This window comes from Rhinatrema bivittatum, chromosome 19 (assembly GCF_901001135.1).
Source record: "Rhinatrema bivittatum chromosome 19, aRhiBiv1.1, whole genome shotgun sequence".
In the NCBI taxonomy this organism is placed as follows: Eukaryota; Metazoa; Chordata; class Amphibia; order Gymnophiona; family Rhinatrematidae; genus Rhinatrema; species Rhinatrema bivittatum.
In genome coordinates, this window is record NC_042633.1 from 25,202,796 (window position 1) to 25,229,434 (window position 26,639).

General features: G+C 49.4%; 1 protein-coding gene across 3 annotated transcripts; it reads left to right on the forward strand.

The window, feature by feature from the left end:
* The first annotated feature begins 175 nt into the window (after positions 1 to 175).
* LOC115080229 (apoptosis regulator BAX-like) lies at positions 176 to 11,503 on the forward strand. 3 transcript variants are annotated; one of them, XM_029584365.1, is made up of 6 exons: positions 176 to 248; positions 7,718 to 7,766; positions 9,509 to 9,670; positions 9,914 to 10,049; positions 10,147 to 10,251; positions 10,614 to 11,503. In XM_029584365.1, the coding sequence occupies exons 1-6, from the start codon at positions 191 to 193 to the stop codon at positions 10,713 to 10,715; spliced, it is 612 nt and encodes a 203-aa protein (XP_029440225.1). In that variant the 5' UTR covers positions 176 to 190; the 3' UTR covers positions 10,716 to 11,503. The 3 variants fall into 3 exon arrangements, with proteins under 3 accessions (XP_029440225.1, XP_029440226.1, XP_029440224.1); XM_029584366.1 differs by lacking the exon at positions 176 to 248 and adding an exon at positions 339 to 365; XM_029584364.1 differs by lacking the exon at positions 176 to 248 and adding an exon at positions 412 to 665.
* Positions 11,504 to 26,639: the final 15,136 nt, after the last annotated feature.

The following is a 26,639-nucleotide window of genomic DNA, read 5'->3' on the forward strand; positions in this document are numbered from 1 at the left end:
CTGGGGATCGGAAATGCAGCCTTTCCACGGGAACTCACTCTCCGGTCTCTTGCGCTAGGATGGTCCCAACCATGTGGCTTTGGGCAAGCAGCCTCCCTGTTCCGGGTGCAACCAAGCCACTCCTCGCCAATGAAGTCCGGCGGTGGCGCGCCGCGCATGCTCAGAGGTGGGGGGGGGGAAGAGCGTACTGATGACGTCACTCATGTGTAGCTTCTTGGCGCGCTGCCCACGGAGAACACCTGGCACAAGTAAGCGATTTTTGTTTCCTGATTGGGCGCACACGAGCATTTGAAAGAGGGGGGGGGGGGGTATCAGTTGATGATTCCTTGTGATTTCTCCCGGCGCGCGTTGGCGGAGGCAGCTAGGTGACAGTGATTGGCCAGTTGGGAGCCGCGCGCGCGCAGGGGCGGCCGCGGTGATTGGTTAGGAGCCTGCGCTGGGCTGCGAGACTGGCTGGGGCGGTGGGGGATTGGTTGTTCTCTTGGACGGGAAGTTGCCGGTGTTTGGTTGCTGGGCAAGCAGCGGTCGGGAAGCAGCGATGGCGGAAGCGGGAGCAGCAGGCGATGACAGCGGAGGAGGGGAAGAAGTGGCGGCGCCGGGCCTGACGGGGGATCGGAGTGGCGGGGGGGACCGCAGGGGAAGCCGCAGTACTAATGGTAGAGCCGGTGAGTGGCGGGGATTTCGGGAGAGCCGTGACAGGAGGTCCGGCCCGGGGGGGTGGGGGGAGGCGAAGATGGAGCTGGAAGCTACTCCCGGGACCTTTCTCTTTAATTTCTATTTTGTCTTCCCGGGAGCTTATAACAATGAACAAAAACCTGGAGAAACTCAGCCTAAAGCCGCGATCTCCTCTCTCACTGATTCTTCTTCCCCATAATGAGACATTCCCAGGAGCAATAAACTAAAATTGAGCTGTGAAGTGTCTGAAAGGTGGAATATAAATACAAACAGGAAGATGCAAGCCTGGATCGGTCCCCCCCCCCCCAGCCGGGTGGCTCGAGCAATGCCAGCACCTCCCAGGATGAGCCTGGATCAGGACGGACACCAGAGCGCTTTGTCCTCTCCAAGGTCCGCCCTGTCACCGGTGAGCTGCTCCTGTGAAAGGAAATTGGGATTCCCCTGCCCCACCATTATTACTCGGCCTCAGCTGAGCGGGGTGCCCTCTACCGGCCTGCTCTGCCCTCCCTGAGAGTGAAGACCTTATTTCTTTATTTCAAATTATTTTTGTCCCGCAATCTCTCAGGAATCGAGGTGGGCAACAAATCACCGTTCATAAAATCACACGATGATCCGAAACTCACGCCTGGCCTCAAAACCCGCGAGCTGCCATTATGCAGACCCCCTCACGTTGGTAGGTGGCAACTCACACGGCAGCTTCTTCAAAAGCAAGTTTAAATAGATGTGTGTTTTTAGCTGGTTTTTAAAAATGGCGGAACTGGCATAGTAATGAATTCCACAATAAAGTGGCAGTGATAGAGAAAGCTCTGTCACAGGTTTCTGGCAAATAGCCATGTCGGCTGATCGCAAGGCGCGCGATGGCGCCAACCCATGTACTAATGTCTCGCCTCAAGAGTTTATGGGATCTGAGCCTCCAATAAACCAGCAGCCAATGCAGTGCCTGTAGAATGTGGCGGGAGGAGGGGGCGTCATATGCACCTCAATACCGGCACCGGAAAGAATGTGAGCTACACGGTTCTGTACAACTTGTAATGCGTGAATTGTTTGCTGGGGGGGCTACAGCAACCCAAGCTTGCTAACACTGCTGCTTGTAAATCTGGGCAAAAACCATACGAGTTCATAACGATTTCAATCGGCAGAGCATCCAGCGTTTACAAAATGTTCTTAATCTGCACCTGCATAGACAGGCTAGAGTCCAAAATGAATCACCGATTTTGCACTTTGCGTATCATTGGAATTTTACAACCTTCATGCTCAAAAGTCCTGGGAGATTCAAGGGGGGGGGGGAGCTCTGCGTAGAATCATAATCTCCATTTTATCAACATTTAGTGCTAGTCTGTTTTGCCATAACCAGCACTTGCAGCGACAGTGCCTGTTCATCACTTCTCCTGTGCAGTTCCTGGTGACTTTTCCCCAGGCCTGGGAAATAAATCCATAAAACACATCTAAGAGAATGCACTTGGGTGGCGCATGTCCTTGAGAAGAGAGAGCGCTCACTTGGAGCCTGCACATGCTCTTATCTGCAGGGAGAGGTCAGCTAATGCACACTTTGTCCTGCTTTCAGTTTCTTTCTAAAAATACACCATAAAATCATTGTCAGTGCTGGCTCCAGCCTAAGAGAGAGAGAGCGAGCGACTACCTGCCAACACTCTTCTTACAAAGAAGCCAAATAACGGCCTATAACCAAAATCCTTTCCAATTAATGGGCCGCACATTTTACTTTCAGAAATTAGCGCCTCCCCAAAGGTCAGCGTTAATTTCTGCTGGCGCTGGGGAAGTGCACAGAAAAGCAGTAAAAACTGCTTTTCTGTGCACCCTCTGACTTAATATCATGGCGATATTAAGTCGGAGGTCCCAAAAGTTTAAAAAAAAAAAAAATGTAAAATGGGCCTGCAGGTTGAAAACCGGACGCTCAATTTAGCCAGTGTCCAGTTTCCGAGCCCTTGGCTGTCAGCGGGTTTGAAAACCGACGCCGGCAAAATTGAGCGTCGGCTGTCAAACTCGCTGACGGCCACCGCTCCTGTCCAAAAAGAGGCGCTAGGGACGCGCTAGTGTCCCTGGCGCCTCTTTTTACCGCGAGCCCTAATTTAAATAAAGTTACTGAATCGCGTGCACAGGAGAGTGGCCTGTGCGCTCTCCCGCCATTTTTACCGTATCGGCCCGTTAGATTGTAAGCCCTCTCAGGATCGGGAAATACCTACAGTACCTGAATGTAATCCGCTCTGAAGTGCTGGAAAAAAAAGTGCAAAAAGCAGAGTATAAAAAAAAAAAAAAAAATGAAGACTATGCAGAAGGGACCCGATTATCTTATTCATAAGCAAGCATGGGTTAAACCATTCCAAAATTCCATTTAGCCTTCAAATCCTCACTATTCCTTAGCCATTGAGCTCCATAACATAATGATTTAGAACATCTGGGCATCCCACTCCACCCAGGTTTTTCTTCAGCTTTTGCAGCGCTAGACACTGTGGTTTCCTTTCCACAGAAAAAGGTTTGGGGAAAAGTGTGAGTGACCTACCTAAAATGTAATCAATCTGAGCAGTTAGTACCATTTTGATGGCCTCTAGCCTCTCCCACCGCGACAGATCTAGTGGGGGACAATCTACGTATTCTCCCTTCTAGCACCTTGGTAATTGCTGACATGGATGTTTCTAACATGAGTTCCATAGCAGGTATAAATGTTTTATTCCTAAATATTGGAAGCCTCCAAATGCTGCAAAGTTCCAAGGAGCTCAGGACCATTTTGCCTGGGCGGAGCGACATTTGCCAGGGATGGACGATGTGCAAGCAGACTATCTCAGCAGGCAACAGTTGGACCCAGGAGAATGGGAGCTGTTGAAGGAGGCCTTTGGCCTTATCCAGTCTCATTGGGGCAGACCCCGTCTGGATCTGATGGTGTCAAGGAGCAATGCCAAGGCAGCAAGTTTCTTCAGCTGTAGATGATAGGTTGCAGCTGAGGGCACAGACGCTCGGGTTCTTCCATGGCCGACAAGGATCCAGCTGTATGTGTTCCCTCCGTGACCGTTAATAGGTCGAGTGTTTAGGCACGTCGAGAGGCGTCCAGGTCAGTGGTGCTGGAGAGGCTGCGTCATCCGTGGTTCGCAGATCTGGTTCAGCGCGCAGTTGACGGGTCCATGAGATTGGCTCATTTGCAGGGGCTGTTAAGGCAAGGTCCTATTTTCTCGGATTGGGTAGATCACGTTTGTCTCGCAGCTTGATTTTTGAGAGCAAGCGCTTGTGCTATAAAGGATACTCTGAGCCTGTGATTTTCAAGGGCTTAGTTTACAATTCCTTGTGGATTCAGGTGGCAGCCTTGGGGGTGTCTGAGGTATACTCCCAGGAAAAGGTTGTTGGCCTCACGTCCGGATGTTGTGAGGTTTTTGAAGGGGGTCGAGCATCTGTGGTGCATAGATTGGGTCCGGCATGGAGTTTAAACTTGGTCTTGCGGGTGCTTTGTGGGCCTCCGTTTTGAGCCGTTGAGGAAGGTATCGTTAAAGGACCTCACGCCAAAGGTGGTATTTTTGGTGGCAATTTTTTCGTTCAGAAGGATCAAGGAGCTGCAGGCTTTGTCCTGTAGAGAACCGTTTTTGAAGGTTTGCGTACGGTACCTTCGTTCCTATTTAAGGTGGTATCTTCGTTTCACTTGAATCAGAATGTGGAGCTCCTGCCTTCCCCAATGGATCGGCTGAGTTGCCGGAGGCAAAGGTCACAAACAGTTTTCGGCGGTCGGCTCATTTGTTCGTTTGTATTGTTTGGAGGTGCCCGAAATGGATGTGAGGATTCCGAGAGCACAATAGTGCATTGGCTGAAGGAAGCCATTGTTTTGGCCGACCTTTTGTAAGGGGAGAATTCCAGAGGGGTTGCGTGTGCACCCTACTAGAGCGCAGGCAGCATCATGGGCCGGGTGTCAGTGTCACCGCAGGAGATTTGTAGAGCAGTGATGTGATCCTGTCTTCACACTTTTTCTTGCCACTACCGTTTAGATGTTCAGGCTCCAGGAGAGCCGATGTTTGGCGAAAGTGTGTTGAGAGAGGGTCTTTCACGGGCCCGCCCAGGGTAGGGATGCTTGGGGACATCCCACTTGTCTGGACTGATCTGGGTACGTACAGGCAAAGGACAATTTGGTTCTTACCTGCTAATTTTCATTCCTAAAGTACTACGGATCAGTCCAGAGACCCACCCCTTAATGTTCTCAAGACCGTGATGGGAAGTCCGGGTTCTGGCATGCTTACTGGGAAGAACTGTCAGAATGTATACGTACAGAACCTAAAGACATTTCCAAGGTTGTGGTTAGCCCCTTGGGTTGACTTGTGTTTTTTCTGTTTGGGGGGGGGGGGGGGCTCCAACTTCTGGGTTTGGTGTTTGCCCTCATTTAGAGGGTTATTTATTTATTTAAAGGCTTTTATATACCGATGTTCATGTAATAGTACATATCGCGTCGGTTTACAGAGAACTAAAGTTAGAAATGACATCGAACATGTGGGGTACATATAACAAGGTGAATGTAATAAGAATTATAGATAAACAAAACTTAGTATTACATCAAATGTAGTAAGCATGTGATACATATAACAAGGCGTAAGTAGTAAGAATTATAAAATTATAAAACCCAAATTTAGTATTACATCTAACGTGTTAAGCACAAATTATATGAAAAAGTGAGAACATAAGTATATACCTGAAAACAGACAAACAAAAGGGCGATAGCCCCAGAGAGTTTTCTAACCCGGGACCATGGTCCGGGAGTAGACTAGCATGGGATAAGGTTAAGAAAGAGAAAAGAGCGGTCAGAACAAAGCTGAGGTGATGGGGTTATTGAAACCTTTAAGTGACGGCTTTTGTGAAAAGCCAAGTCTTAAGCTTTTTCTTAAACGTTTGCCTACAAGGTTTCTAGTCGAAGGTCCGTGGGGAGGGCCGTTCCACTGTGTGGGGACCGGCGGTCGAGAATGCGCGTTTCTTGAGCAGTGACTTGGCTGGAGGTGCATAGAGGGTGCCTAAATAACTGGTTCTGATCGGTCTGGATGATGAGTGGTGACGAAGGGAGCAGTTTAGTTCTAGCGAGGTCTGGGAGTGAATGGGCTTGTGGGTTATGGTTAGAACTTTGAACAAGATTCTGGATTTCATGGGGAGCCAATGTAGGTTTTTAAGGATTGGTGTGATGTGTTCTCCTCTGCTAGAAATTGGTTAAGATCCTGGCAGCGGAGTTCTGTAACATTTGTAGTGGTTTGGTGGTGATAGCTGGAGGGCCGATTAGCAGAGAGTTGCAGTAATCAATTTTTGAGAATAAAATTGCTTGGAGAACCGTTCGAAAGTCCTGAAAATGGAGGAGAGGTTTCAGCTTTTTTAATATGTGAAGTTTATGAAAACATTCTTTTGTTGTATTATTGAGGAGTTGTTACACTATAGTTGGCTTGGGTACAGGTCAATCCTGAGGGACTGCAGGTGGCACACGAGGTTATGCAGCAGTGCCTCAGAGTTTTGTTCTCTGTCTCCATCTGCTGGCAGGGATGCAAAACCCACTGGTCTGGGGTATGAGCAGGAACGAAAATTAGCAGGTAAAAAACAAATTTTTCCTTTGCTTTTCCAGCTAGCCCACGGGTGCCCCTGGCAAGTGTCAGAGCCAAAGCACAAGAGTACCTTGTCCTGATGCAGGCAGGTAGAAGACTTTTGAATCTGCAGCGGAATGGTGCTTTATTTATTTTGAGTTTATTATTGGATTTTATTGTATGTGTTTGTTTTTTTTTGTTGTTTTTGTACCTCGCAGTGGGCGATTTTTATCTGGAAAGCGATTCGTACATGGAATGAAATGAAACTAAAACATAGTCTGTGAAACTTAACTGAAATGTGCAGGTTCCTGGAAAGGTTACCAAACAGGTTAGGTGACTAGCATTTTCCAGAAAGGGTGGTGGATATGTGGAACAGCCTTCCAGGGCGGCGGATGGTGGGGACCCAGGCTCACAGAATGCAAGACGACTCGGGATAAGTTCAGAAGCTCTGTAACAGGAAAGAGATTGGGCAGACTGCTTTCTGTTTTTTATGTGCTAACTGGTTATGATCTCTTTTTTTTTTTTCCTCTCATCTTCTCCTTTGGGCCTTCAGGGCTGGGAACCTTCATTCACAACTAGTGGTCGTTTCGTGTTCCCCCTCCAGACTAACTCTCATGCATGGGGGACCTCCAGTTGCACCCTACGTTCAGCCACTTGTCACTGTTGAGCAAGGAAGGACACCAAAAGGAAAGTCCTTTATAACTTAAAACATTTTTATTGCCTGTCAGGCAAATGTGTCCGCATACCAACATAGTTAACAGAAGCTTCACGGTCCGTTTTTTTTTTAAGTTTTATAAAGGACTTTTAACAATGTTGTCGTCCTTCCTGGTTGGATTAGTTTTGGTTGGGCTGCTTGGCTTTACTGCTGAGCAATGGCCAAACCTGCATCCGGTGGCCGAGAGGCCTGGCCTGGGCTCTGCACCGAGGGCCGACGCCTGCTGGGATTCCTTCTAATGATTTCCTACACTGCAGCTTATCAATCCAAAGATTTTCTCCGTTTACCATGTCTTTGTTTAAATCCAGTTCGCACCTTGATCTTTATCCAGGTTGAACCATGTTGGTCGTAGCTCCATAAAAGAATCATACTATTTGATTAGTCATTGGGATACCTTATTCTCCATTTGATCCAAGTTTTTCTCCCTTGTTCAATGTAATCGCATTCTTACATGCTTGTTAATGTTACAATGTAAACCGAAGTGATTTGGAACTTTGCTACATGAATCGCGGTATAAAAAAAATATTGCTAAATAAATAAATAATGGCCCGCCAGAGGTGAGGCCCTGTACTGCCCCGGCTCCCCTGCCAGCTCTGTTTTAGTTGGTTCTTTAAGAAGTCGTCACCACCTGCAAGGAGACGAGCCTTCTCCAGGAACCGCAGAGGGGGGGAGGGCCGTGGGTGATGGGCTCCTGAACTTCTCCCCAAGGAGTTCTGGCATGGGGCTGGTCTCGCTGGGGAGGGTTTATCACTAATCGGGCTGTCCCTGTGATGTCTTGCAGGTAAATCCTCCGAGCAGATCCTACAGACGGGAGCTACGCTCTTACGTGGGTGAGTGTGCCACAGACACTGCAGGAATGGGGGATGGGGGGGGAGGGGACAGAAACTGCTCAAAAGGGCAGGACAAAGCAATTAATCCTCTCTCGCACAAAAGCAGTAAACAGCGCGCGTTACGGTCAGACGAGCGCTCTGAATGCACGCGTCTCTTTGCTCTGCTTCTCTCTCCTTTTACCTCAGCCCCTTTCTTGTCCGGTTGCTTTCACTTTTTAATGCTTCCCTTTTCATCCTCCCATGCGTGTGAACATCTCTGGAGATCCCTGAGAGGGGAGTGGAAGGGACTGGAAAGCTGAGGCGGAGGTGTGGATGGGCTGCTCGTGGCTCCTTCTGTGCTAATGTAATAAACCAGTAAAATCCATGCAATCCACGATACGTTCCCGGACTCCGTCAGTCCATGTTGCGTAGGCTCGGTAAATCCAAAGTGAAGGGAACTATCCCTCGCCAGCTAAAAAAAGGTTCCAAACGGGAAGGCTCAGGCAGGAGTTTGAGGTGCAGTGATGCCGCTGCCAGCACCCTGACCGGGTGCTGGCAGCGGCATCACTGCACCTCTTGATCAGCCTGAAAGCCAGTTGCTGCAGCTGCTGGTCACGAGAGCTCAGGGCACCCGGCAGGAGAGGGTGACACAAAGCTTGGCTGAGCTTTGGCAGTCCAATTCGTTACAGTTGGGAAACGGAATGTGTCAGCAGGAGAGGGGAAGGGTGACACGAAGCTTGGCTGAGCTTTGGCAGTCCAATTCGTTACAGTTGGGAAACGGACTGTGTCAGCAGGAGAGGGGAAGGGTGACACGAAGCTTGGCTGAGCTTTGGCAGTCCAATTCGTTACAGTTGGGAAACGGAATGTGTCAGCAGGAGAGGGGAAGGGTGACACGAAGCTTGGCTGAGCTTTGGCAGTCCAATTCGTTACAGTTGGGAAACGGAATGTGTCAGCAGGAGAGGGGAAGGGTGACACGAAGCTTGGCTGAGCTTTGGCAGTCCAATTCGTTACAGTTGGGAAACGGAATGTGTCAGCAGGAGAGGGGAAGGGTGACACGAAGCTTGGCCGAGCTTTGGCAGTCCAATTCGTTACAGTTGGGAAACGGAATGTGTCAGCAGGAGAGGGGAAGGGTGACACGAAGCTTGGCCGAGCTTTGGCAGTCCAATTCGTTACAGTTGGGAAACGGAATGTGTCAGCAGGAGAGGGGAAGGGTGACACGAAGCTTGGCCGAGCTTTGGCAGTCCCAATTCGTTACAGTTGGGAAACGGAATGTGTCAGCAGGAGAGGGGAAGGGTGACACGAAGCTTGGCCGAGCTTTGGCAGTCCAATTCGTTACAGTTGGGAAACGGAATGTGTCAGCAGGAGAGGGGAAGGGTGACACGAAGCTTGGCCGAGCTTTGGCAGTCCAATTCGTTACAGTTGGGAAACGGAATGTGTCAGCAGGAGAGGGGAAGGGTGACACGAAGCTTGGCTGAGCTTTGGCAGTCCAATTCGTTACAGTTGGGAAACGGACTGTGTCAGCAGGAGAGGGGAAGGGTGACACGAAGCTTGGCTGAGCTTTGGCAGTCCAATTCGTTACAGTTGGGAAACGGAATGTGTCAGCAGGAGAGGGGAAGGGTGACACGAAGCTTGGCTGAGCTTTGGCAGTCCAATTCGTTACAGTTGGGAAACGGAATGTGTTAGCAGGAGGCCATATTGTCCAGGTGTAGGGGAGGGAAAGGATGCCCCTAGTAACGGTGTCCTCGTTTCTCTCGTGTCTCCAGGTTTATCTTAGATCGGGCGCAGCGTGATGGCATGGCAGGTTCCGTGACCATAGAGGAGCTGGGGGGCACCGAAACGCAGATGTTTGATCCCTCCACCAAGCACCTCAGTGACTGTCTGCGGCGCATTGGGGACGAGCTGGATGGGAACATGGAGCTGCAGAGGTGAGGCCGGGCACTTCGCGCTCTGCAGGTTGAGTTGCTGTTTTCTCTGTGGCTCACGTCCTTCAGTTAGGGGGTGACCTCTCTTTGGCGTCTTTGTCTGGTGCGCTCTTTCTCTTCTCTGCCTTTTTTTTTTTTCCTCGAGTTTGGGGGGGGAAGGGGGGGTGGCATCTTTGTCAGGCTCGCTCTGGAGTTAGAGTTGATGTCTCTCTCTCTCACTCACCTTCTCTCCTTCTCTCTCCGTAGAATGATCTCCCAGGTGGGGACGGATTCCCCTCAAAAGGTCTTCTTCCAAGTGGCTGCAGAGATGTTCTCAGACGGGAATTTTAACTGGGGCCGTGTTGTGGCCCTTTTCTATTTCGCCTGCAAGCTGGTTCTGAAGGTGAGTCCCTTGCCTGCTGATGAGAGATGAGGAAGTGGGGTGGGGAGGGGGGGAACCCCGCTGGTTGCTAACTGGAGCTGTCCTCCCCCTACCGTAGGCGCTGTTGGCCAAGATCCCGGACCTGATCCGTACCATTATTAGCTGGACCATGGAGTACCTGCAGGACCATTTGCTACAGTGGATCCGGGAGCAGGGAGGCTGGGTGAGTCCCGCGTTCTCTTGTTTGGAGGTGCACCTTTTGCCTGGGTATCGACTCCGCGTGGCCCCTCCTTCCCCCATGCACTGCAGGCCTCAGTGTGTAAGACGTACATGCAGCCTCCCCAGCACTGGGCTGATTTCGGATATCACCATGGGGTGCATTGAGGAGCTGAGACTTGCACCAGAAACCAAGCGGTCTCCGCCTCCTGGCATGATGTCCGCTGAGCGTGCTCCCCTGCCAAGCACCTGTGCCCACGCGTGCACATTCTGCCATTCTCCTCCCTCTTTATATTGTCTCACTTACTGACTTGCCTACCCTGTCTGATTTCTCCCTGCTTTTTTTTCTTTCTCGCTTCCTCACCCCAGGAGGGTCTGCTGTCCTATTTTGGCACTCCAACGTGGCAGACAGTTGGCATCTTTGTGGCAGGTGTCCTAACAGCTTCTCTCACCATCTGGAAAATGGCCTAGTGGAGGGGGCCTCCTGTGCTGGCATGGCCTGTGTTTTCTTAAAGTGACTGTTTCCGACTGGGCTGTGGCCTTTCTCGGCTCTCCGAAGGGGGCCCCCCACCTCCCCCTCCCTGTGACAGAAACCCTCTCCTCACCCGAGGACCGTGCCATCAGGAAAAGCCTGCTGCCATGCAAGGTAGACCATTCCCTCGAGGGCCGAGGCCAGGCCGTTCGCCCAAGAGCCGTGCCACCAGGAAGAACCTGTTCCATGCAAGATGGGCCATTCCCTGCCCGGGAGGGCTGCGGCCATTCCGTTCCAGATCTCCAGAGCTGTGCCACGCCATCGCGCAAGGTGAATCCTTCCGGGACTGCGCCCCCGGGAAGACCTTGCCACGACTTCTTCCCTCACCCGAGGACTCTGCACCAGGAAGAGCCTCCTCCATGCACTGTGACTCCTTCCCTGTGCTGGAGGGTTCTCCCAGTGCCTTTTTACCCACAAAAGCGATGAATTTAGGATTTGTTTTTTAGCTTTTCACTAACTGGTTTGAAATTTGAGTAGTGCCACCTGTGCTCTGCCCGGGGCACTTCTGAAAAGAAATACTGCCAGGCCTGGACTGCCCCTTGCGTTTGCTCACGGCTGCCGTCAGGTGTGGGGGTGCTCGGGGTTTAGCTGCCACCGAGCCTGCTCTTCTGCTTTTTCTTCTTCCATTTCAGCTCGGTTTATCTGCAAGTGTTTTTTGTTTCTGGGTGGCGGGGGACAGTGGCAAACCCTGCATGGGCGGAGGCTGCGGGGAGCCGTCACTCCAGCAGGAGCAGGGCCCAGTCTCGGCAGGAGCCATGTTACGCTCTCCCAGCCTGAGTGCTGTTTCCAGCGAGAGGGTAGGCGTGTTTCTGGAAGGCACTGCTAACGCGATTAGACAGAAAGCCTCCAACGAGGCATTGCTACAGTACAGACCGGTGGAGTTTTCCATAGGAAAGGGTGTGATGGGGGGAGGAGGGACGTGCCCAGCAGGGTTACAGATCTCACACCTGCTTGAGCCAGTGCTGGGACTCCTTCCCGCCCTCCGGGGGAGAGGTGATGAGGAGGACCAGACCCAGGGCGGTGAAGAGATGGGAACCAGCAGGCCACAATGCCTCAGCGATTCTGGGTGTTCAGGGGGGTAAGTGAGATAATCATCGAGCTTGGTCCCGAAAGCCTGGCGGTTGGCGTCTGCATGCTCCTCCTTTCCAGAGGGGTAGAGAACCAACCTGCGATGCATAGGGAGCGCTATCCTGCAGCCAGTCAAGCTCGTACAGCTTGCAGTGTGTGGCCCCTTGGCCACGTGCTCTTTTTCTGGTTTGTAATTCTCGATACCTGCACCGGTGCCTGCGCTGCTGTCCCTCACTCCGGCCAGCAGGCCTTGCCCTTGAGAAGACCACCAGGTGTGTGTGGGCAGGACGTCTACTCTGTGAGTGCCTGGCGGTGCAATACTAGTGCTCTGGGCGGAGCCTCCCCGGGGGGGCGGAGTCATCCTTCCCTCCTCTGGATAGGAAGTGAAGAGCAGAGGGCGTTTCTGAGGCTGCCCGCTCTAGGAGTGCCAGTGTGGCATATGCTGCGGGCCTGGGCGAGTCCTTGGATGTCCTTGCAGTGGATTCTGGGTGCTATCTTACTTCAGGGTTTTGTATTATATCTTTTACACTGTAAACTCCTTGTAAATGGGGGGGGGGGGGGGGGAGGGGAGGAGGAAATGCTGTCAGATGCAAGACTTCTTTTAATACGCCTTCGTACTTCTTTATTCTGTATGTCTGATCCCTTCTCCAGCAGAAGGAGAGGCAGTAATAAATTGTCTGTTTCCACCTGTCAGGCTGGGGGCTCTTCTCTCCTGTGTAGCATGATGGGCATGAACCTCGCCTGTAAGCTGGGGAAGCCAGGCGGGATCTCGCTTGCTCAGATGTCCTGCTAGTGCCTTACTATTGCTTGAACTTTGCCAAAGCATCTCCTTGCAGAGCTCGTAGGGTGTGATTTATACGGGCAACATAACGAGGGGAGCTTGGAAGCTCTTTCTAATCAGGCCAGTGATGTGAAATGCCCACATGATCTAGGTTTCTGCTTGGTAGTTGAGCATCATCTTTACTCTCCGGGATGTAATACAGATACTTGTGTTAGTAATGCCGTTCTTGTGTTTTTCTCTCTTGTACCACGCTGTCTGCTTTTCCTGCAGCAAGCTTTGTCTCTTGGCGAGCAGCAGGGCTGAATTAGTAAGGACTGCAGGGCTACGGTCAGCTGCCAGTGCCAAACTGAACTCTCTCTGAGCTCAGTAAAAGCTTTACTGAGCACGCAGCACCCTGTGAGCCCCTCCGTCTGATTTTTGTCTAAGCTCTGGCAGGGATGTGTGACCCTCCCACCCGTGGTGGGGCCGCTGGGCCAGCCATAGTGCTCATAACATGATCAAATGTGACTTAATGACAGGAAGGGAGACAATAAGCAAATCCACGGCTCTAGCGCGAAACTTTGATAAAATGAGGAAAATAGTTTAAAAAAAAAAAAAACCTGAAAGGTGCAGCTGCAACAGTTAAGAGAGTGCAACAGGCGTGGACATTGTTTAAAAAAAAACAAAAAAACCATCCTAGAAGCACAGTCCAGATGTATTCCACACATTAAGAAAGGTGGAAGGAAGGCCAAACGATTGCTGGTATAGTTAAAAAGTGAGGTGAAAAAGGCTAATTTAGCCAAAAGGTTTTCATTCAAAAATTGGAAGAAGGCTCCATCAGAGGTAAATAGGATAAAGCGGAAGTTAAATGTAAGACATTGATAAGACAGGCTAAGAGAGAATTTGAAAAGAAGTTGGCCATAGAGGCAAAAACTCACAATAAAAACTTTTTAAAGTATGTCCGAAGCAGAAAAGCCTGTGAGGGAGTCAGTTGGACCATTAGATGATCGAGGGGTTAAAGGGGCACTCAGAGAAGATAAGGCCATCGTGGAAAGATTAAATGATTTCTTTGCTTGGGTGTTTACTGAAGAGGATGTTGGGGAGGTCCCCGTACTGGAGAAGGTTTTCACGGGTAATGATTCAGATGGACTGAACCAAATCATGGTGAACCTGGAAGATGTGGTAGGCCTGATTGACAAACTGAAGAGTAGTAAATCACCTGGACCGGATGGTATACACCCCAGGGTTCTGAAAGAACTCAAAAATGAAATTTGAGACCTATTAGCAAAAATTTGTAACATATCATTAAAATCATCGGATATACCAGAAAATTGGAAGATGGCTAATGTAACCTCCATATTTAAAAAGGGAACCAGGGGTGATCTGGGAAACTATAGACCGGTGAGCCTGACTTCACTGCCGGAAAAATTGTGGAAACTGTTTTATAAAGAATAAAATCACAAAACATTTAGATAAACATGGTTTGATGGGACACAGCCAGCATGGATTCACCCAGGGGAAGTCTTGCCTCACAAAGCTACATTTTTTTGAAGGGGTGAATAAACGTGGACAAAGGTGAATGGGTAGATGTGGTGTATTTAGATTTCCACCTCGAAGACAGAGTTTGGCACCTCAGACCCTAACAAAGCACATACAGTTACGGTCCACTACGTCGGCATGCCTCATTCCCGCAGTGCTAGGACATCTAGTGGCAGCCATAGATGTAGTCCCCTTAACATGTCTGCATATCAAATGATTGTAGTGATGGTTGCAAACACAGTGGAATCAATTCCTGCAGCCCCTATCATCAAGAATTATCGTTACAGAGTTCATTAAGAGGGATGTCAATTGGTGGCTCCAGCAAGGTGTGTTGGAAGTAGGAGCCCCGCTTCAGCCCCCACCACACCAAATCATGCTCGCCATACGTGCCTCAACTCAGGGATGGGGAGCCCATCTCCTGCAATTCAAAACGCAGGGACTATGGTCACCTCAAGAATCACGCTACCAAATCTGGAGGTAAGAGGTCGTGCACTTGAGGTGTTCCAACACATACTTTGAGGGAAAGACGTAATGATTCCTACTATCAGGTAGTGATGTATTATATAAACAGGCAAGGGAGGATGGGGTTTTCGACCCTCAGCCAAGCAACAAGGAGAATCTGGAATCTGAATAATAGTCGACCGTGCAGGCAGTCTACCTCCGGGGAATCGCAACTACAGAAGTGGACACGAGTGGGCTCTAGCGCAGGAAGTAGCCAACGGGGCCTGTTCCATGGAGGGGGGCAACCTTGGATAGATCTGTTTGCAACCGAAGGGAACAGGCAGGTACCCCGTTTTTGCTCCCTACATCCCAGCCAATAACAAGCTCTAGCCGCATTCCTGATTTTGTGGTCTTGGCGGCTGCTCTGCGCTTTCCCTCTGATCCCACTAATACCCGAAACAGTTAAGAAATGCATGCGAGACCATGCTAGGATGATACCAATAGCCCCAGCATGGGTGAGACAACCTTAGGATGCATATCTCATACAACTTGCAGCGAGTCCTCGGCAAAGGTGGGGGGGGGGGAGGGAAACCACTGCTGCCGCAGGAGGAAAGATTGCTCCTTCACCCCTTGCAAACTTCACTCAATCTCACGGTATGGATCTTGAACAGTCAACTCTAGTGCACTTGCATTTTAGCTAGCGGTGTTGGAAGACATTAAATATCAGCAAAGAAACCGTCCACGTGACGTAATTATGCCTTCAAATGGAAGTGCTAGGCCAGGTGGTGCAAGGAACAGTCCCTCAACCCACTTGCATATGAACCTAGTCGGTTACTGAACTATCTTCACTTAACTTTCCAGTAAGGGCCTCACAACCTCTTCTATCGTAGTGCACCTAAGCGCACTACAGCTTATCACATCAGTGAAGGAGGTAGGCCCATATCCCATCATCCGCTCATTGTGGGCTTCATAAAAGGGCTCATACACGTACGGCCTCCAGTGCCTTGGGACATGAATGTAGTCCTTCAACACCCTGGATAAAACCAAACTAAAAGTGCCTGACATGGAAAGTCATTTTCTTGGTGGCAGTTACTAGAAGAGCGAGCAAATTGCAGGCGTGCTTGCCAGAGATGGTATCTACATTCCACTTAAATCAATCCATTCCGCTCCCCTCTTTCTTCCCCGAAGCAGTTACTTACTAGTCTAGACTACAACAGGGCATTAGTCTATGATCTTCCAACTTGTGTTTTATAATAGGCTATCGTCTCTGCTTTTCGTGTCATACGATCAATACATTGGGTGCACCAGATACTAAGCGCACCTACCGTACCTAAATATAATCCGCTTTGAAGTGCCAAAAAGTGGGGAAAAAAAAATAAACAAAATTGGATTGCATCCTGCATCAAGCATTGTTAGGCAACCCAACCCCCTTACTCTGTCGCATTCTATAAAGGCAAAACCAAGTCAGAGCGACAGCAGCTTCGCCGGCGTATTTGGGGATTGTGACCCATTGAGGAGACTTGCAAGGTGGCCATCTGCTCGTCACATCACACTACTGTCTAGATGAACGGGCAAACGCAGATGGCGCAGTGGGAAAGACAGTATTGCACCCGCTAACACCCAGACCGATGCTGTCCACAGAGGAGTCCTGGTTATAAGAAAAGAAAAAAAAAAAAACCAAAACGAAAGAAAAGGACTGGCCTGGATCGCCCCCCACCCATCTTTTTCACAACCCTCAACTTGGGCCACCCATGCAGCATGGCTCATTGAGCCTGCTTATGGACGGAAAAACGTTTGCTTGCCGTAAATTGTTTTCTGGAGATAGGATGAATTAATCAAGTGTTCCCATCCTCGCCTCCCTGCACAGCATTTCTATCAATCTGGATACCTTCTATGCTTGGTTAGTGCAGTTGGTGTAGCTGGGTTCAAAAAAGGTTTGGATAAGCTCTTGGAGGAGAAGTCCATTAACGGCTATTAATCAAGTTTACTTAGGGAATAGCCACTGCTATTAATTGCATCAGTAGCATGGGATCTTCTTAGTGTTTGGGTAATTGCCAGGTCCTTATGGCCTGGATTGGCCACTGTTGGAAACAGGATGCTGGGCTTGATGGACCCTTGTTCTGACCCAGCATGGCAATTTCTTATGTTCTTATGGATATGAACTGAAGAGACATCTAGAATGCTCATGGGTGCGGGAACCCCCACGCATGCCAGTAGGGAAAAGCTCATAGCGTTGAGCGACGCCTCCAGCTCGTGCAGCCTGACGATGTCACCCATGCAGCATGGCTAATTCATCCTCCTGCTAGCTATGGGATAAGGGGCTGAATCCCTGCCTGCAGGTCTCTGCAGAGCAAGAAGCGGTCAGGGCTGAAGGCACAGGGAGGGGAAACTATTCCTGCAGGGAGTGGATCAAATGCTGGGTTCTCACCTACCGTTAAGAATTGGACCTGGGAAGTCTCCTATAGCCAATATTTGAATACTTTCTGCACTTTTCTACCTTGAATGGACTTATAAATGTTCTCTTGCACTGTTTTGTGCTTAAGGACGAGCAGTGCCAAAAAGGGGGGAATACGTTTCTACTGCTATGTAACCATTTCCATAGTCCCTGCTCTGGGAGAGACACACAAAAGACAAAAGAAAGTAATCACTTAAGCGTTAACGTAAAAATCCGTTCAATCTGAGAGGGTCATGATCGGGAAGAGTCGGGTTTGCGCATTTAATAGCAATCTCCGAGGTGGATCTTTAAATTGGATTCAAAGACGGGCAGAGAGATGGCGCAAGCTGCAGCAATGCAGGAAGGTTGTTCCAGGCACAGGGTGCCCCCCCCACCCCGACAGGAGGCAAAGGAGGAGAAGGGCTCAGACGGGAGCAGCTTGCCTGACAAACGGAGATCATGAGGAAGGAGGGGAGGGGGAGGGGAGGCAGAGGGAGCTGCGCTTGTGAGGAGTAACGGCAGCAGACAGGGAGCTAAGGTAGATCGGTGAGAAGGAGGGGTAACCTGGTGGGATAAACACTGGAGCGGAATTTCCTTCTGGTTGTAGTAAGGAAAGAGGGCTAAGGGGCACACCTGCCTCCTTTCCTTCAGTGGAGAGAGCAGGGGCATTAGAAGGTCTCCGAAAGCGGCCACTCCGGGTGCCTAAGCAGCACATTCCTCGCACGGGTTAAGGGGAAGCTAAAAGGGAGATGCACGTCACACTGCAGCCACTAGATGGCAGCAAGGTTCTACAGGCCCCCGACGTCTTGTTCCGTTGCTGCTTTATTTGCGAGAGACCGACCATGGTCAATTTTTATCAGCAATGCGCTGCAGCAATCTTTCTCCATTTCCTGCATAACAATTTAGGGCTGTTTCAGATGCCTGCACGTTCTCCTTTGGAATCTTTTAGGGGAAAGAAAACAACGCTTTCTTTCTAATAATGAATTTGTAGCCTGACTTACGGAGGGCAGGAAGCGTTTTTGGTCCTTTTGCGCTGCTCTCTTGACGCCTTGCTATCGGCCTTGATCTCTCTCCGTGCATCTGCAGTCTCAGGGCTCTGCGTCTTCTCTGGTCTGAAGTTCGTACTCTTTGCTTCTCTCGTGTGTCTTGCTGAATCTGCTGCTCGTGTTGGATTCTTTATGGTTGCTTTTTGTAGTTCAGTGCAGGAACTGGAGGGCTGTAGATCGCAGGTTGTGCAGTGAACTCCACAGCCAGCAGGATACTGTATTAGTGTTTGAGATGATTGAGTCAGTCTTCAGCTGTATATTCCGTTCCATCAACCTTTAGGTGATCACGGGTCACGTTTTGTGTATTCAGTTGTATTAGTTAGGTGGTGGTTCAGACATTTTGGTGTATCCCATTCAATCAGTCTTTAGATATAGACTGGTAATGTTGTCTGGCTTTTGTCTTCAGCCATCATGCAGGGCAGACTGGATGGGCCGTGTTACTATATTTCTTCACCGTGTGAGTGTGAAATATTCCTGCATCAGTATAATTAATATTTCAGCACAAAATATCACTCCTCCTACACTAATTCCTCTAAGAGCGAGAGCACCTCCATGCCCAGAGGTGCACTGGGGTAAAACCAGGCCTGGCTCTGCAGCTCCCTGCTGACCTGGGGCTGCCGGAAGATGATATTGCACAGGCTCTCTCATCCCCTGTGTTCACAGCAGCTGTGCTGAGCTGACATCTGCAGTCTCCAGGAGAGAAGTAAATGCCCAGCAGGGCTCGGAGGGACCTTAGGGAGCGCAGGGCCCTGCCAGCCTCCTTTCAGCCTGGAGAGGCAATGCCTTGGATTAAATCAACAGCTGGCTCCTGCCTGGGATCTGGCACTGTGAAACTCATCAGAAGAGAGAAGGTCTTGGTGATATCTTGAGCACATGGCCAGGAGCAGCAGAGACAAGCTTTTGGCATTGGATTCTCTTCCCTGGGCTAATTGTTAAGGATTTACAGTCCATCACGGGCTTTGCGATCTTTATAATGTGGCCTGCTTGATGTTCCATCGGCTTGGCACGCATGTTTCGCTGGGCATTGCGTGAGAGGGCATTGTGGCAACTCCCATTCTGTGGAATCATCTACCAGAAGAGCTGCGATTAGTAACTCCTGTTTAAAACCTTTACGGGGATGCTGAAGAGTCACCTTTTCAAACTTGCCTTTAGCTCATCCTCTGCTAAGGTTTTATTGTAATTGAACTTCAGCTTTCCTGGGGTAGTCACTCCTGACATGTCATTTATTTATTTAAAAATTTTGTATGCCGTCATTCGCAAGAAACGTCACAACAGTTCACATCATAAAAGCAACAATAAATTCTGGTAGTTAAAATACAATAAGATATTTGTCTTGTGTGTCCTCTATTTTATGTATGTTATTTGGTGAGCCGCCTACAGCCACTGGCATTGGCGGCATAGAAGCAGAATTAAAATAAATAAAACTGACACTAATTGTAGGCTTAGAGCATTTTAATACCAGGACCAGTGAGGGCACGCTCATACACCGTCTTTTCCAATGTCAGACTCTACGCAATTTTTGGGAGTCGGGGGCAGATGTCATCCAGCAGTGTATCGCTGCCTTGGTGCCTACCACTGGACAATTTCTTCTGTCTAGTCCGCAGGCCTGTTCTCCTGGCCTATGCCGCTCCAAGGACAAGTTTAGCAGAGTGGTCGTCCTTCTGGCGTGCCGCACGAGCCTCTTAGATTGGGCGGCCCCTGTCGTTATTGGCCTGGTTCCAGCGCACGGCCTCGTTTCTTCAACTGGAACGTCTGGACTTTGTACTGGGCAAGCGGAAGCCGGACAAACTATACCGAGCCTGCTGGCAGGCATGTGGTCCCCCTGATGCCAACAGCTGTTCAGGAAGGATTGCGAGCAGGCGGCTATGAGCCGGAATGGTGCAACCCTCGGTCTTAGCAGGGGGGAAGGGGAGGGAAGCGTGTGGTGGTGTGAAAACCCATAAATAGCAATTTAAAAATAAAAGAGCAGCTAGAGCTGACCTGCAGCCCCAGGGCTAGTATTATGCTCGGAGCCACCAACAGATCCTCTTCGAGAGTCTCTGGCCAGATGTTTCTTCTCTTGCCTGCAAGGCTCTGCGCCCAGAAAAGGTGAACTATAAGTTCCAAAGTGCTCCTAGTGTGAAAGCCTTGCAGGGCCAAGGGTTGGGTGCTGCCTTAGCCATACTAAGGCTGTGGGGTTCCAGCCTAGCCCAGAGCAGAGGCTGGTGCTGCCTAAAGAGAAAAGTAATTTTAGGGGGATATCTTGGCCATTTTCCTGGATAAAAAGTAGTAAACACTCCCACCCGATGGCAGCCCATACCGTCATTAAGTGTTCACTGAATATACTCGGGTCTATCTAATGCTCACCTGCCCTGGCCCCACCAAGCTTCTAGCTAAGCTGGAATAAATCCCAAGACCACCTATATTCAATGAAATCTTCTAGGCCCTGGGCCACCGGTTAGCAGATGAGTCTGGCTGTTCTCTCTTCTACTTCTCTTTCCCTGACTCTGCTTTAAAATGATCAGGGAAGGCCCTATGATTAAAGGAATTGCATTCGAGACCTCCTGCCTTTAAGGCCCATCGTCTAGCCCCTGGGCGAACAGGCAGGGAGAGAGAATCTGGGGTTTCCCCCCCTTATACCTCTCTTTCCCTAACTTTAAAACAAACAGTGAGGTCCCTACAACTAAAGGATCAGTGTTGCTAACTCCTTCTTGAAGAAAGTCACTAGAGCCACTGTGAAAAGTCTCCAGATTGGGGTAAAAAGTAGCTAAAACCATGCTGGGCTGTGATGTCAGCGTAGCTGGTGAGCCCAAGATTAGTGGGGAAAGAGGGGTGGATCACACTCATACACATTGTCCATCTAAGGGCATGGAGATTGAATTCGAGGTCTTAGAATCATTACTACTTCCAAGGCACATACAAGATGTCCTCCTCTCATCTCGGAAGCCTTCTACGTGCCACAACTATTCCTTTCAATGGAAGCGTTACACGGAGTGGTGTAAAACACAATCGGTAAACCCTCTTGATTGCTCTCCAGAGCTCTTACTGGACTACTTATACTATCTATCCCAGACTGGTCTACAAACAGGTGCAAGAGAGAAATGTGAGAAAGATCCCGAGCAGGCAGGGCTAAAGGAGGGAGAGTTAGAGAAGCAATGAAATCTAGGTGGTATCTGAATTGAAGGATGTTCAGTACCCAGTGGTCTGATGTTATTTGGGGCTATACTGTGTAATGACTGGAACGTCTGGCCCTGCCCGCTGGATTCTAAAAGCCTTGCTGGTTCTTAATCGTTGACTGCTGCTGTTGCTTTGGTGGCCTCTGCTCGTGTTGGCATCCTCTCTGCGGAGGTGGTTGTTGCTGGGGGCGGGGTTGTTGGTACGAGGTTGGGGGGTATTGGCCATACTGCTTAAAGGACTACCTCTAGTAGTACAGCTTCTTATATTGAGAGTAGAATTACCTGAAAGCCAGTGGTTGGTCCGTCGGTAGCATCAAGGACCGTAGCGCCACGTTCTGCTCTTTGATTTGAGCTACACGCGCCCTTACCTTGTTGCTGAAAAGATTGTCCCCTAAACAAGGGAGGTCAACAAGCTTTTCATGAACGTCTTATTGTGCAGGCCTTTAGCCATGCCACATGGCGCACCACAATGGAGGCTGCAGATGTACATGATGTTTCAAACGCTTTGTACACCAAGCACAACAGATATTGCAGACCTTCCTCTAAATCTTGGAATGGTTGAGGTGATATTTGGTCGCCCAACTCCGAACAGATAAATGGTTTCAAATGTTGGAGGCATTCATAAATATACTGCACCATATAGAATGATGCTGTTCAATTTGAGATGGCGGAACTCTAAAATACTTTCCTTCTGAATTCATCCAAGATTCTGTTGTCCTTGCTTGGCGGTGTACTGGCATGAAGCTTGGACTTCTTTGCTTTTTTTCAAGACTGATTCTACCACTACAGATGTATGTGGAAGTTGGACCAATCCCCATAGTATTGGGATGTCTTTAATAGGAACTTTAGGTCCAGTTTCCTGGCTACTGGTAGGTTGGTATGCAGGGACTCCCAGGATCTGAGCAAGACCTTATCCAAGACTGCATGGGAAAGTAGTGCCGATGGTTTGGATGGAATAGCTAAGATTTTCAGAATTCCAAACCACCTCCTTACGTGGGTCTGGTATCTTGCGTACCTCCACTTTCAAATGTACCTCCATCTTCTCCACAAATTTAGGGTACGTTAAATCCTTAGGTGGAAATGTGTGCTCAGGAGGTTCCTGTGGTTCATCAGATGGTAGTCCTGTCGGTAATGATGGGGATAAGGGCAGTGAGCAATCCACGGGAGGGGAGGGTGGAATACTGGGAACGTCAATCAGTATTGGAGACCCCTGCAGTGATACCAAGCCTAATGGGCTATTTTCTCTGTGAGGTGAAACTGGTTGAGGCTCCTCCCGGTCGGTGTCAGTATGGAAGTCAAAATCCAGAGGTTGCAGCCAGAAGTGCAAAGTAGAAAACAGGCCTGTTATTATGGAAGAAATTTTCTCCATTGTCTGTCTGGACTTAATATGCAGAGACAGTGGTGGAGCTGTAGGGAGGGGAACTCTGTAGTGACCTGGAATGGCTGTGGGATGTCTATGGATTTTTTGAGGAGGGATGACTGCTCTGTGGGTATCTGAGGGCAGGGAGTGGAATGGCAAATACCTAAGTGTCTCCTCTACCAATGTTTTATCTCTTGGAAATAAGACCTCCTGGAGCTGTGATCCTCTTGGCTTTCTGGTTGCAAGTCATGAGAAGCCTGAGCAAACCTCTAGGTCACTCTGTGAGGAACCAGAAGAGAGATTAGAGATGGTTCTCTGAGCAGTGAAGACGATGGTTTATAGGATGGGCTCCACCTGGACCCTGCCCTCTGGCTCCAGTGATCTGTGCCTTTGCCGGCTTTGGTTGAACCAGCTCTTCTTTGGGTGCCGGACGTTTTGCAGGTTTAGGTACTCACTGTTCTGCCTGCTTGGAATGCTGTGTGGTCGCTTTCTTCGATGACCTGTGTTGATTGGCAATGGAGGAGGAGTTATTCTGTCTGTCTCGTGTGATGACGCTTGTGGGACACTGTGCTATGAGCATCGCGTCGTGGTGTGATTCGAGTTGCAAGTGCGGCGTTTCAGTCCATGGTGCGTCGGGTGTCTAAGGCTTTGCAGTTTTGATCGAGCCACACAGCACGGCTGATGGTGCCATTTTCGACAGGCCTGACGAAGCATGGGCCGACGATTTAGAGTGCTTATGCGGTTGCGTCGTCCCTGAAGCCCTGCTCTTCGCTGATTTTGCCTCAGTGGGCTTAGCCTGTTTTGATGCTGCTGTACCCAGCTCCATAGTTGCTGCTCTCCTGTGCTGCTCATGCCAATGCATCTAGGGACCCAGCGAGGATTGTCTAGGGGGAGGGCGCATAGCTTCCTGATGACGACCTTACCTCTGCCTCTTACAGCTTGTCGTGCGCCCATGGCGACATCTTCCACAATGGCTGCAGTCCCACCTGGTCATGGTCTGGGCAGAGGAACAAATAACAACACATTGTCTGCACTGGCAGTACTTGGAACCCCAGAGTGTTCTTCTCTGCCATATTTAACACTTAAAAGTGCTGTTCAGGGAACCGCAGTTGCGAAAGTAGAATTGAGGAGAGAGAGAGCGAGAACTCACATCTGTGCCGTGATGTGGATAAAAAAGAACTGAGGAAACCAGAGCGGGACAATTGTGCGGGAACGGCCACGCATGAGTAGAGCTGTCGGTGCTCAATCTACGAACATCCATTTTCTCCCACTACCAGCATAGACAGGCACAAGATACATGGCCTGGGCCGTGGATCTTGTGGGGGTCTATTGGATTCCAGAATTTAGTTTGGGGTTTAACTAAATCTGCTTTATTTTCTGTCATTCTTCCTAATAGTATAGCATCGCTATACTATTAGGAGGAATGACAGAAAGCAGGATTTCCTTTTTTCAATGCATCCTTGAACGTGGCATACCTTTGCATTATCCTCGGGCTGGCGTAAAATTTGCCACATTGCAATGGGCGCATTGGCCGCGCAGGACATTTTTTGCATTGTGGGGATTAGCTAATAGCCTCATCTGCATGGAATTTACCCGTGCCGCGTGCTATTAGCTATGTGTATTTTGGACGCACTCGTCCCCGTCTTTCATCAGGGGTTATGGACGCGTGGCCAAACCGTGCGTGAGCCGCTGCACACAGTATTGCATCGCCAGATGTGGCTCCACAATCTCTATTTATTTATTTATTATTTAAAAACATTTCTATACCGTCTTTTAAAAGCGAGAACGCTCACCAAAACGGTTTACAAAAAAATTTAAACAAAAAGATAAGATAGTAAATTAGTAAATTAAATTAAAATAACAAATTAATTACATAAAACAACAAATAATAATAGAAGAAAGAATGAAAAGAAAAAGGAGAAAAAGAGAAATTACAATTGTTTCTTATAAACCCTACCTCTAATAAACTTATCTAATTATTTAAAATTAACTATACTAACTTAGTTAAAATTTTACCAAAGTAAGAAAAGAAAAAGACAAAGTATAGAAATAAAATAAATACCGATAAAGAACGGCATTTTTGAGGTCTATACAAGAACCTATGCCTAGGTCAACAAGATCTTCTTTAGATATACGCTGACAACGTATAACCTTTCAACTTGAGTGTTTTCCTGTGTCTAAATCCCCAAATGCTTCTTTAAATAGATGTGTTTTTAATAATTTTTTAAACTCAGCATGATTCACGGTTTGTCTTAGTGTATTGGGAAGTGAATTCCACAATAAAGGGCCTGCCACCGAGAAGGCTCTTTCTCTAGTCAAATTCAGCCTCGCTACTCTTACTGTCGGTAATTCTAGCAAATTCTTATTTGCTGATCTAAGGCTTTAGTGTTGGTGCCTCTAAATGGGCACCAACACTAAAGGCTTCAAATCCACTCCCTCTTGTAGTCAAGGAAAGCCCTCCACCCCCCTGAGCTGATAAGAGGCTCTGCTTTCCCCTCTGTCCCTGATTCTGCTGTAAAAGAAAGGAAGTTCTGTACAATGAAAGGATTTGAACCCCCAACCTCCTGAGCTTACTTAAAGCCCTCTAGCCATTGGGCTACCAGTCTGCTGTTAGTGAGTGATCTGCTTTCCCCCCTTATACTGCTCTAACCCCAGTATTTCCTCTAAGAGGGCCAAGACCTCCTAGCCTATAGATGCACGGTGGTAAAGCCATGCCTGACTCCGCTGCTCCCTGCTGGCCTCCAGCGTTCACCGCAGCTGCACTTAGCGGACATCTGTAATCTCCAGGACAATCAGTAAAGGCCCAGTAGGGCGCTGAGTGCCCTTAGGCCTCCCTTCAGCCTGGAGGTGGACAAGGTTTCTCCATTTGCCCTGAGACACCGGGGGGGGCTGACGCAATAAGCCGTGTGTTGAAAACTGGGCACTTGTATTGAGCGCCAGTTTCCTAACCCGCACACAGCCACGTCCCCCCGGGCGCCCGCTGCAGTATTTAAACGAGGGACTGCGCAAAAAAACGGCCGCGCGAGGGGAGAATTGGGCCTCCCTAGCGCTCAAGTGCATCGGGCGCCCACACTCCGAGCGTCTGCTTTTCTCCCGCTTCTTCTGGCCGATTTTGCTGAGGTTGTCGAAGACGCCCATAGCTGAGCACCCCTGTGCAGCCAGAAAAAATGTTTCTCGTTTTAAAATCAAGCCAACATCCATTTACTTTTCCAACACCGCAAGCGGTCAAGTTAAGTGTCATAATGAGGAGGAACCACAGAGGACCGAATTTTTTTAATCTGTCATGAGCCCTTGACTCAGGGATTGAATTTACGTCACCGCCGGGGCTGCAGTTAAATTTGCCGCATTAAAATCGGCCACGCTAGCCTCCTTAGTGCATCGGGTGCTAGTCTAGCGTATCCAACAGCGGGGGAAAAGTGCGCCCGGCCTAGCGCACAGGTTACTGCCTCAGCCCCAGCGAGGAGCTGGAAAGTTTGCCATCCTCTGCCAGTGGCGCACGTTCACTTCCTTGGCAGAATACGTCCGCAGAGAACGCAGCGGGAGAGGCAGGGAGCCTTGCACGGTCTTTTGTTCTGCTGTTGAGAGAGAATAAAAAGCTCAGTGGGGTGAGTGAGGCAGGGCAGGGGGCGGGGAGGCTGCCCTGTTGCTTCGTAGCAGAAAGCAGGACTTCTGTTGGTGGCCGACTCGTTTCCCAGTGGCTCGAGGACTTCAGTGAAAGACAGGAGCTACATGGGCACTGGTCGAGCTCAGGCAGCAGCCAGAAGGGGCCTGGCGCAGGGCAGCGGGCTGAGTGGAGGGGCTCAGATGGACCTGCGTGCTGAATCGATTTAGTAAACTCTTAATGACTGCTTGGGTTCTGCTAATTTTTCCTATGAAAAATGGCCAAAACTTTTCATTTAGCGCAGTTACAGACCCTGCAATCCAGGTCAGTCCGGGCTTACTGGGATTTGAACCTGAAAGGATTTCACACTAGGAGCACTGCTCACCCATGCTAACAGAGCACCATTTGTCTTTTTTTTTTTTTTTTTTTTTTAACTTTATTTAATAGTTTTAACAGTAC

What these genes read in the sequence shown, in the direction of transcription:
- LOC115080229 (XM_029584364.1), top strand. Translation starts at nt 539, where the DNA reads ATGGCGGAAGCGGGAGCAGCAGGCGATGACAGCGGAGGAGGGGAAGAA. An exon ending in GGGAACATGGAGCTGCAGAG is followed by an intron (nt 9,671 to 9,913) that starts GTGAGGCCGGGC and finishes CTCTCTCCGTAG; the next exon opens with AATGATCTCCCAGGTGGGGA. An exon ending in TCCGGGAGCAGGGAGGCTGG is followed by an intron (nt 10,252 to 10,613) that starts GTGAGTCCCGCG and finishes TCCTCACCCCAG; the next exon opens with GAGGGTCTGCTGTCCTATTT.